At 38.4% G+C, this 12,206-nt stretch overlaps 1 protein-coding gene across 1 annotated transcript in view; it reads left to right on the forward strand.

Annotated features, from left to right (window-relative positions):
• The window catches only part of SIPA1L1 (signal induced proliferation associated 1 like 1), a 203,727-nt gene that overhangs the window by 132,972 nt on the left and 58,549 nt on the right, over positions 1–12,206 (forward strand). The window contains exon 4 of the mRNA XM_057421358.1: positions 5,477–7,298. Within this exon, the coding sequence (XP_057277341.1) occupies positions 5,801–7,298 (1,498 nt within the window). The 5' untranslated portion in view covers positions 5,477–5,800. The remainder of the gene's footprint in view (positions 1–5,476; positions 7,299–12,206) is intronic.

Here is a 12,206-nt window from a genome sequence, read left to right on the forward strand (position 1 = left end):
GATAGAGTGAAGGAATAACATGGGTTTGGGGAAAAATGTCTTAAACCACTAGCAAAATGACGTGGGATGTCACATGACACATGGTGTTGACTGCTGAGAGGAACACAGCCAGTGGTGTAGCACAGACACCACAGGCTCAGGCTCTTTGTTTCCGGAATAACTTTGGTGCCAAGACAAACTTGTGGCTGGGTTGGAGGAGGAGGGAGGTGGCATATGAGACTGTGCTATGGAAGTATGAACGAGGATGCAAACCTCAGGCAAGTGCATCTGTGATACTTACTGTAATTTATGTCAGTTATGCTGAACTGTACCCATAGCATGCATGTATCAGCCAGGGTTTGTATTTTAGCCTTTTTTTTTTTTTTTTTTTCAGTTTGTGACTATTCAAAGAAGCAACTTTTACAAGAGTATGCATGCCAGGGAGAACAGTCTGTTTGTTCCTGGAACTGTTATGCAAGGATGCAATACATCAACACCTAGAAACTGAGAAAGAAACACTGAAGAGGAACATCTCCTTAAAAAAAAAAAAGGGGGGGGGGGTGGGGAGGTGTAAGAGGAACCCTTTTGTAGTTGGTAAAAATCAGCTTTCTTGAGAGATAGTATCTGGGAGTTAGAGTATTTTGCTCTTGTGTTTTGGCACTGGTTTAGATTGCTTTCTAGAGAGCAAGTGCTGCTTTCAAAAATAAACTATTGCTGTTAACAGTCTCATTCCAGGAATAGAATATAGTATAGCATACAGTAAGGATTGTCTTTCCCAGATCATGTAAGTTAGCTTCCAGGAAAGGGATTCTGCATTTAATTAACTGAGTGACACTGGTACCAAAATGGAACCTGAGTGTTGAAGTTGGAATGACCACATGCAGTGCCTTTTCTCTCTCCCTCTTACATCTTAAAATCAATGTATCCTTGCTTAAGTTCATACATTTTAGCATGAGCTACTTCAACAGATAGTGAACTCTAAGAATAAAGCACCATTAAATCAGCAGATCAGTGCAAGCAGTCATTGTGCATATGGCAGCTGATGGCACTCAGTTTCCTTAGAGCAAAGATTTTCTTCCAAAGGCTAGGGAGCAGAGAAACATTCAGAGAAAAGGGTAGAAATGCTGACTTGCTGACATGTACATCAGTGGCAAATTTCGTAGGTAACAGTTGGGGTGGGGAGAGAAAGAAAAGTTAGGGGACTTTGTCTTTCGTACTACACAGAGTTGACAATTGTTACAAATTCAGTTAACGCAAAACCAGCAATTCCACTAAGGGTAATAAAAGTAAAACCTGTAAGCTAGTAAAATATTGAACTCTATTCTTCAAGTAGCTTCTCAGTTGAAAAGAACTTCCTCTGAAAGATGACCCTTTTAAGTTGCCTTCAATTCTAATGATGAAAGTAATCCTGGAAAAAAAAAAAAAGGAAAAACTTAATAATAGGTAGCCACATAAAGCCAGGTATTTCTAAAGATTAAATTGAATTTTTCTCCTCTGAGGAATTATTTTTATGAAATGAGACATTATTGTGTACATGCAATAATGTAACTGGCTGATAAATGAGTATTCCCCCTGCCCCTGGGATTTGATCTATATTATAATTCAGGTAAGAATTTGTGACACAAATAGATAAGCTTTCATATTTAAAATATTTATCATTGTTCTCATTTATTTTTCTGATTTCATAAGAGCTGCTAGTTTTCAGATTTCATGGCAATGGCAGTTCTTTTCCCTGTAAAAGCTGACAAGGGCTACTGCTTGTAGTGTTTTTGTACTGTGCTGCATTTCCTAAGTTGGCTAAATTTCACTAAACAGTGTGGAATAGAGATGATTTAATTTATGCTTTTAAAAATTACAGGCTATAAAATGTTATTCTGAGCTCTTTACTCTACAGTTCTCAGTGTTTTAAAATGCCCCTGGTGATATGTTGCTTTTACCATCCTGTATTATATATTTATAATAACCCTCTTCGGGGTGCTGCAGGGGAGTGGTAGGGAGGTTTGGCAAAAGTGAGATGTTTCTAGGATGTAAAAACTGATTCCCTCATTCCCAAATTTTTATTTGTAAAATGCCACTTTTTAATGAGGGCCAATGGTGAAATATGAAGTGTTCCCTCTGGAACATTATAACATGAATAATTTGGTGCCCCCAAATCTATCTCTGTCAACATCAGGGTATTTGGATCATTAGCATCCCTGATCCTACAATCTGAAGTCTCAATATGTTCCCATTTTGAACACATCCTTAGACTGCTTTGCTAGTTGCTGCATGCAGTCTGATAAGCAGATCGTTGGCTTTCCAAGCTTGTTCTCTTAACTGTTTTTTTTAATTAATACAATTAGTACCAAATGTTCATGTGCCTCTTTTTGTAGTTTTTATGTATGGTTTTCAAGTACAGCTTTTTAGATGTAGCTGTTCATCTGATTATTTTGCTGGCCTCTTCACTAAGTTCACATGAATTTGGAGAATCATACAGGTTTTTGGTTATTATGGTTTGTCCTCACCATATTCTGTTCACAGATATTAACAGCTTGACCTTGAATAATACTTTTTTAATAATGAAATAGGAACAAAATAGGAATTGATACTCATCATAAATAATGGTCTTGTCTTTAGAAGTAGGTGCCATACCTATCTTGCAGTTACAACTAATCTGAACAGATTACATATTCTCTGTTAGTGATTCTGCTACTTAATATTTAACTTTCTGCAGGTTTTCCAGTTCATAATGTCATCTGGTTATTGGTAACAGATGATGCTCATTTAAATCAAGTGTGATTCACCCTGTCTCTGCATCATGTTTTGCAAGCAATGAATATGAGAAAATATCGAAGTACAGATTGCCATTACTGTTCCTTTTTCATTAAATTTGATGACCAGTGTATCCAGGACATATGCCTTAGGAGTTTTTAATGTTGTCAAATGTAATGCTTTTATTTTAATTTTAATTAGAGCCAATTGAACCTTTTAGATCAGACCATTAGGTCTCACCAGGACAGAAGGGTCTAGGAAAAACTCCATAGATGGGTAGTTACAGTCTCAAAAAAATTTTGACTTAAGTGATTTAATTCATATGAAGATAGACATGGGCCAGGGTGGAGTTCAGTTCTTCAGGGTATGATATTAACTATTACCTTAATCATTTATTGCCTATATTCCAGCAGCTACAGCAGTTGCAGAAACCTGCAGAGCATGAAACAGCTGGTCCCCAGAGTGAGGCAACCCTAATAATGTGTCAGGAACACAGCGTTTCCCTTGGAAAAAGTACTGTGTGGTCATGTAATTTACTGTACCATACATACAACAGGTCAAGAATAAGCTTCACAGACCACTTTTTTTTTCATATAATTTTATGTATAAGGGTATATACATGTATCCTTAATTATTTATGAATTGTCATCCTGGAAATTTTCAAAGGAAAATAATCTGGGGATGGGGAGAACTGGTGGTATTTGGACACTTACACGGTCAACACCAAGCTTGGCAACTTGTAGAAGTGCTCTGTGAACTTCTGCCCTCAAGTTAATGAGAAACTTGTAGGTTATCTGTTTCTGTAAGTCCCAGCACTTGGGGATGGGGAGGAGATGATGTATACCTTGCTTTCAGAGATATAATGATGAAAGGGGAATGGTGAGGGACTGTAATCTTGGGTTTCATTGCAGGGTATGAAAAGGAGCACGTGGTAGTGGACACTTGTACTTCAGCCCGTTTTGTTTTCCACCCTCAACTTCATTCTTCCTTCACTATCCCTTTTAGCCTGTTTTCCCTCTGCCCTAAATCCTTAACGGTTTTAATTCTATTTTACTTCCATTCTGCCTATTAAAGCAATCTTGTGTAGCCCTTTAGAAAGGGCTGTGCACTGTTGCTGTTTCATAGAGCATTAACTACATTTGCTGTGGCACAGTTGAAAAGCGTGGGCAGAACATCAGGTTATGTGGCGGCACACAGCAGTTGCATTTTTAACTGCCTTGATCTGATTGTGCATGAAGTTGTTCCACCACCTTGATCAGTTCTCACTGGAGAGTGTCTGAAATTTGTGTGTAGTTACAGCTGAAAATTCAGTGGTTTTGCAAGAGCTGTAAAGGTAGACTGCCTTTCTGAAGTGATTCTAATTGTATACATAGAAAAAATTAACTAGTGTTTCAGCAGCGACATGGCAGCAGAATTGCAGGGAAAGTAACTGCTTACGTAAATAGCTGTGCAAATACATTAATACCTTAGATCATTTGCACTGTTACATGATGCAGTCAGCTTGCATTTTAAATATTCCTACGTGTTTAGCTTTATATATATAGAAGCTATTTCAAAGAAATGCTGTCTATGGCAAATAAAGTTAAAACATGCTGCTTTTAGATGCAGAAAGTGTCCTGCCTGGCTTGATATTTAATTAGTGTGGAGCAAAATACTCCATGTGGTGCTGGTTCAGCAGCATCTCTCTGCACATATTTAGCAAATATTTAAAGGCCACATTTTGTGTAATTGGTTCAGCCTTTGAAAATTATTAACTTCTTTGTGTTAAAGGATGTACACAGCAATGAAAGATTTTATCTTGACAGTCTCATGCTTTTGTCTTCTACCAGCAAGGATATATTTGTGGATCATTCATTTTATCTCCTCAAAGGGTAGTGCACTAAATGCTTTGTAATCGCTTCAGTACTGATGAGGTATGGGAAAGCATTTAATTTCCATGGCTTTGTAAAGATGGATTATAGAGGAGCTGTGGCAGACAATATTTTGTTAGCTAGGGAAATAAATGGAACTTTTCAAATCAGGTTACTTGAAAGTATGTGTTTCTGTTAAACTTGAGTCTTTTTATATGTTGTGAATTCTGGCAGAGGTAATACATGCTTTCTGGACTATCCAGCTAATCTGCAAATAGGGCTGAGCAAAACACAGAATGAATGTTATTGACAGCCATTCTCTATTATCACTTTGTAATCTTTTTTTGTTAATTAGCTTCCTTCCTTTAATTTGTTAGCATATCATGGTTGCTTACATTAATGGCAAAGTTGAATAGGCATTGTTAATACCTAATTGCAGCCAAGGATGTATGACTTGTAAATGGTAAGTTCTTTAAAGCATTTATCAACAAAATTTGGAGTCTTGATCTGACTCTTCTACAGTTTCTGCTGTAAATGGATGCTCTGTGTGTTCTTCAGCTGAGGAAATTAGCTCCCTGCTTCTGCTTTGTATATCTGTGCAGTAACCCAACTAAAAAGTATCAATAGCCAGTTTATAAGGAAAAAACAATAAATGTACTTTGCTGTGGGATCCAAATGGAGAAGTACTTTTTCAGAAAGCAGACCAACAATATCTGGAAAACTTTTCACCGCCATTTAACACAACTCTTGTGTTTTTGAGATGACAATCAATGAGGCGTAAAAACATGCTTGTTAGAAATACTAATTCTGTGTAATAATTATATTGATAGCTGTAGTAACAAAAAAGTTTTGTATGAAAGGATTAATGCTTTTATCTCCATTTTTCTCTGTTCTAGGCTTAAAAGAATCATAAGCGATTGGATTACAACTCTGACAGTTTGGAGCGCAAGTGATGTTAAAACAGTTTGAATGTATTGGAGCATGGCTACTTCTTAAAATGCAGAAATTAAAGGGAATTGCAGCTTATCAAACCCTACTGAATATCTGAATTTTTCTAGACCTCCTGCATTTAACTGTGTCCTTAAATATCCATGATTAAGATCTCATGCAACCATTGTATATTTTGGAGTCTATTCTCCAGCAGAGAACTGTGCATTTAAAAAGCAGAAATGACTTTGTTTTCTTTTGGAACTTACTAAAGTTGAACATATTGAAAGATCATGACCAGCTTGAAGCGGTCCCAGACCGAAAGGGCTGTTGCCACTGGGGTATCAGTCGGGACAGATGGCACCTCAAAAGTCCACTCGGATGACTTTTATATGAGGCGCTTCAGGTCACAGAATGGCAGCTTAGGTTCTGCAGTCATGGCACCAGTTGGACCTCCTCGCAGTGAAACTCCCCATCATGTTACCTCTACCCCTGGAGTCCCTAAAATGGGGGTCAGGGCAAGGATTGCTGATTGGCCCCCGAGGAAGGAGAATATCAAGGAAACAACCAGATCTAGTCAAGATATTGATGCATCGAGTTGCCTTGACAGCATGTCTTCTAAAAGCAGTCCTGGGAGTCAGGGAAGCTCTGTTAACCTGAATGCTAGTGATTCTGTCATGTTAAAGAGCATCCAGAGCACACTTAAAACCAAGACCAGACAATCTGAGAATCTAGACTCCAGGTTTCTTACACCTGATGGCTATCCCAGTTCCCCAAGGAAAGCTCTTCGCAGAATAAGACAGCGCAGCAACAGTGACATTACCATAAGTGAGCTTGATGTGGATAGTTTTGATGAATGTATTTCACCCACTTTTAAATCTGGACCATCTCTGCACAGGGAGTATGGCAGCACATCTTCCATAGATAAGCAGGGAACTTCAGGGGAAAGTTTCTTTGACTTACTGAAGGGCTATAAAGATGAAAAGTCTGATCAGAGAAGCCCAGCCCCAAGTAAGCTCAGTGAACTCCTGATTGCCAGTGGAAGCAAGGGCTCAGGGTTCTCTCTAGATGTGATAGATGGACCTATTACTCAAAGGGAAAACCTGCGACTCTTTAAGGAAAGGGAAAAGCCACTCAAAAGACGCTCAAAATCAGAGACGGGAGATTCGTCCATTTTTCGTAAGCTGCGCAATGCCAAAGGTGAAGGGGAGCTTGGGAAGTCTTCAGATCTTGAAGATAACAGGTCAGAAGATAGCGTCAAGCCTTGGACTTGTCCAAAGTGTTTTGCTCATTATGATGTGCAGAGTATTTTATTCGATTTAAATGAAGCTGCAATCAACAGGCATAATGTCATAAAAAGAAGGAACACAACCACAGGTGCATCTGCTGCTGCAGTAGCATCACTTGTCTCTGGACCCTTGTCCCACTCTGCAAGTTTCAATTCTCCAATGGGCAGCACTGAAGACCTGAATTCAAAAGGAAGTCTCAATATGGACCAGGGGGATGATAAAAGCAATGAGCTGGTGATGAGTTGTCCTTATTTTCGTAATGAGATTGGTGGGGAAGGGGAGAGGAAGATCAGCCTTTCCAAATCTAATTCGGGTTCCTTCAGTGGATGTGAAAGTGCCTCCTTTGAGTCAACTCTGAGTTCTCATTGCACGAATGCTGGAGTAGCAGTTTTGGAAGTTCCCAAGGAGAATCTGATCTTACATCTAGACAGAGTGAAAAGATACATTGTTGAACATGTTGACCTTGGTGCATACTATTACCGAAAATTCTTTTATCAGAAAGGTAGGTAAATTTTATTTATCCTTGTGTTTTATTCACAGAGATTAAAAAAGAAAATCCTAAAATGCGAGCGCTTTCTTCCTTCCCCGTGAAGATTTGATGTACTGAGACTCCAATGGTCACTGGCAAAGTTAGCATTTGCAATAATCTTTGGACATTTTCATATTTCAATCATCCATTTCAAAACGTGTGTATATTTATTTTAAGTCAGTAATATATAAAGATAAAAATATGTTTTCCTCACTATTTTCATTATAGCCATTGTTCTAGACAGGAAACTCTTACTTGTCATATTTTGTAGAAGGAAATTCTCTCTCTCTGTATACACGTGTGTTTTGCAATGGCAGTAACATATCTGAAAAAACAGTACAGTTCTCTTAATACATGGTTCCACTGAAATGAAGGATTACCGTTTCCATTGGAGGTGTGCAGGAAAAAAATCAGATCAAAGCTTTTTGACCTACAGAAACAGGGAAAGCCCAAATATTACCCAGATATCCCCCCTCACCAAAATGATGCTGGCGCCGTGAGATGCAGATTTCACTGCCTGTTCTTCCTGATTCTGAAAATGATCAAAAAGGAGTGCAGAATAAAGCCTTTTAAAGTTTGAGAGTTCTGTCTGCAGGACTGTGTTCTTTCCTATGGTGTCTCCTGATGGATAAAATTAGTCTAATGACTAATCTGAAGAGTGCTTGTTCCTTAGCTACCAATTACCAGGTTTGGGTTTCATCTCTTTAGTGAAAGCAGCTCAAAAGAGTTTGTTTCCTGCAGATTAAAGCAACAGGGATGTCTGGTTATAATAAGTGGATGGTCAGTTTAAAAAAATCTTCAATTTGCTAACTCTTAGAGCTAGTTGTCTCATCCCCTATTTTGCCCTTACTTCAAAGTATGCCCATCTTTTGCCTCTTCTTCCCTTCATGGTACCTTGATTTGGTGGCTCTTGTCACACTTCCTATAGTCTCCTCTTTCTGCAGTCTTTCTGTGGCTGATAGGTAGCCTTTGATGCATGGTTTTTGAGTGCTAATCTGCATTCTTTGGAGACAGAGGAGTGAAGAAAAATGCTGGTTTCCTGAGAACAGCTAATCCATATGTGGAATGTAGGATGAGGTGTTTGGGGAGAGCCTGAGATTAGAGAGCTTTGCCTGTGATTACCTTCCTGTCTGTCTCCCTTCAGAACAGTTTGATTCCTTACCACTCTTGAGTTTTGCAATCAGCAGCTAAAGGTGCAGTTTCATGTTATAGCCGGCCTGATTTAACAGCATTTCAGCACAAAAGGAGAAGATTATTCCATCCCCCTTCCTTGTGCATATTCCTTTGTTTTCTGAAAACTTGGTAAGCCCATTCAGTTACTAACCAAGTAGAAATCTTTCCATCACAATAAATTTGTTGTCTATTGCTGGATTATTTCTCTTTAGTTTTAGTGAGTCAAATCAACTTTCCTTGCAGTCAGAGAAGTGCACTTACCTATTGCCTGATAAGAAGTGAGAGTGAACAGTGGAAGAAAGGGGTGGGATTTTAGCCCTTAAGCAACAGCAATGTATTAGTTTGGTTTATCCTTAAGGGAAATCACACCTTCATGCTACTACAATGCCAGTCACCATTTTATCTCCATTTCTTTCTAGTTGCAGTTAAGATGAATTAGATAAAACTGACATAACCTAGTCCTAAGGGTACTGGTGAGGGGCAGTTGGGTATAAAGATGTCAGTATATGTATGGAGTAGATTGGGTTGAGAGAGAAAGCTGTGATTTTTCTTTCCCTCCCTAATCCAGCCCTAAAACTGTATTTCAGATTCACTGTGCTCATGTTCAGTCCAGCAGGCCCAAGCCAGGGGCATAGGTTCTACCAGAGATTTTTCTGTCTGAAAAGCAGTGTACTTCAGAAGCCTCATCAGATATGCCCAAAACCCACAGTTCTACAAGAACCAAACACATTGACCACCCAGTGCACCGTCTTTCCTCAAGCAAACTTCAGACTAATCTGAAACAGATGGGTAATGATAAAACTTGAAACAATGTAATAGGAAAGAAAAAAGAAATAATCAAGTAAGTCAGTTGTAATTCAGAGTTTTTATAGCATGAAGCAAGTAATGATGCAGAAACCTGCTAGTTTGAAGAGGAGGTTGGATCTTGATGACATGAATGGAATATTAGTGGCAAAAGACAAGTTTCGGTGATACTAGTCAAGTCAACAGGCCTTGGGTAGTTTTGGAGTCTTAATATGAAGCAAAGGATTCTGATTCAGCAATGACAACTTTTAAACATCTTAAGCCAGAAAAATGTCACAGAATTGGAGAACTACTGGAGTGCTCCTAGAGCTTGAAAAGAATAAAAAGCGATGACCCAGAGAACTGTAATCTGTTAGATTTTCATTCCAACTTGAAATAACCAAGGTGATAATTTGGGACTATGTCAACAAAGAGCTGTCAGTTAGAACTCATTAATGATGTCAGTAAGCATGATTCAATGAAAAGTAGGTCTTGTAACAAAAAATCTCTGCCCTGTTATGCTTTTTTGTCTTAAAAAAATCCATTGCATTGATATAATCCATTTTAATTTCTGCAAGGTAATTTGGTGTGATGCTGATGGTGACTTGACTGAAATCTTTAATTATATGGATGTAGTAACTTCTTCACCAGTATTGTTATGTGGATAATGGCTGCATCTCGAACTTTAGCAGTGTATGGGGGAGCTGGAGTATTACTGACATGGTCCAACTTAATTGGAATATCTTTAGTGTAAAATATTTGCATATGACATTTATGGATGACTCTCATAGGTTCATTGATGCGTGCAAGTGGATGAGCGTTTTTACGTAAAGGAAATACCAAGGTGAAATCAACATATTAGTTGACCCTTTGCAGAGCAGTGGTAAAACTGTTGCTAAATAATGTTCTGGCCTGGTGTCCAGACTTCTAAATGTGAAAATATTGGTAGAGACAGTTTAGTGGAGGTTAGAAAAATGGTACAGATATTGGCAAAAGAACATCATAATGTTAATTCCCAAGGCTGGTTTCAGCTCCTCTACTTTATATCTGAGCTAATGGTGCAGGCTGCCTGTGTACTGAGAGAGAAATAAACCTTGCAGGCCGATACACCTTACTTTCCTCAGTTCACCATAGGGGGATCATACACGACTAACTCAAATGGAGACGTTAATACTTACAGGAGATGAATACTACTTTTATATTGCAAAAGGTATATTTGCAAGGTGACTATTTAAAGGTGTATTTTGAAAGGTGTATTTCATAGGGGGACTTGAAATTGGAATGTTTAAGACTTTTATAAGCACATAAACTTATGATATGTGGTAATACTAGTGCTAAAAAAAATCCCACCCCAAAATGGGGAAGCCAGCACAAGAGCAAATCTGTGAAAGCTGCAGAAATTTGACCTTGAAATAAGATTAAGTTTTGACCAAGAAGGACAACTAGGCATGGGAGGAACTTGCTGAAGGAAGACATTTGTTGTTTTTGTTTTACATGACAGTAAAGGGAGGGAACAAAAGATTTCAAGAAGCTACCTGTCAGTTGTTTTGGGCCTTTCTGGACTATTTTACCTTTTAGAACATTCTGATTTTTTTTTTTTTTTTTTGTCCTATGCCTAATGTGAGTATAAAAGCTTACAACTAGCCTTCTAAGAAAATGCACCTTAAGAGAGCTCATGAACTGCAGTTTGAGACAACACATTTTTTGATAGGAGGAAATCTTTCATACCTTCTTATGGAAATATAAAAAAAAGAAGTACCTTTTTGTGTGAGAAAGTGAGATTCTTACTTAAATACATAACTTTCTACACCTCACAGTTCATTTCATACTATTGACTGCAATGCTTCAGTTTATTTAAAACAAAAAAGAGAAAGAGAAGCAAAATCCTTGAACTTGCTATTTCTGAGCATAAAATCATGGTTCCCAGAGAAGAAAAGAGTTGTCTTGGGTCAACCCAAAACTTTTAGTCGTATCTTCTGGCAAAGTCCAACAGCAGATACTGGAGGAAGGAGTAGGAATAGATAAAGGCATAGCAATATTTTCCAGGCAAACTTAACCAGCCATCTGGAGATGTGTAGATAATGGACTACTTAACCTGGTGATAGTGTAATTCGTATTTAGTAGTCTTTGGACTTTTCCTATGGGCATTTATCCAGTCATCTGTTATCCCGAATAAACTTTCAGCATTCAGAGTACTCCTGCAGCAGCAAGGAGTTCTGCAGCTTGACTACACAAAGAGCCAATTTTTGCTGTCTTTGTCTCCTGGCTTCCAGAATGAAAACTAGGGTCATCAGATCAATCGTCTCACTGCTAGGCGTGAAAGTTTGGTTTTCTCCCCTTTCCTTGCTGTGTGTTATTTTTAAAGTCTCAACCATATTATTCCCCTCAATTATGTTTTGTTGCCCTTCTCTGAACCTTTTCCAGTTGCGAACAGGGCATAGTATTCAAGACACAAGCAACCCGCAGACTTACATAGCACTCTAATGTTTTGTTTTCTATTTAAAAATTCTGAATGTCTGGCCATAACTTATAACCAAGATTTCAGTTCTTTTCCCATACATGGGTAAAAGATTTGTGTGTGTATTCTGGATGAAGCTGTCTAAATGTACATTTAGGTAACAGGTTAATCATTAGCAATAACTATTCTATGATTCTATAATAAAGTATTTTTCAAGGAGAGCCATGCTTATTAGCCCCAAGGCTCTGCCCAGTGTGGCGTTGAATATTGCCAGAGGTGCAGCATTTACCACTTCTTTGAGCAGCCTGTGCCAGTGCCTCATCACCCTCATAGTAAAGAGCTTATTCCTTGTATCATCCTTATATCAGCTTAAGTGCTGCTCAGAAGGGAGAGCACATCACTCCAAAGGAGCTGTCTGTTCTCTCTGTCCCCCCACTAGTGTCTGGGAATTACGATGTCATGGGAAG

Source organism: Pezoporus wallicus, unplaced genomic scaffold, assembly GCF_028554395.1.
Source record: "Pezoporus wallicus isolate ANWC-B61680 ecotype Strahan unplaced genomic scaffold, APGP_CSIRO_Pwel_v1 contig_2144, whole genome shotgun sequence".
Lineage (NCBI taxonomy): Eukaryota > Metazoa > Chordata > Aves > Psittaciformes > Psittacidae > Pezoporus > Pezoporus wallicus.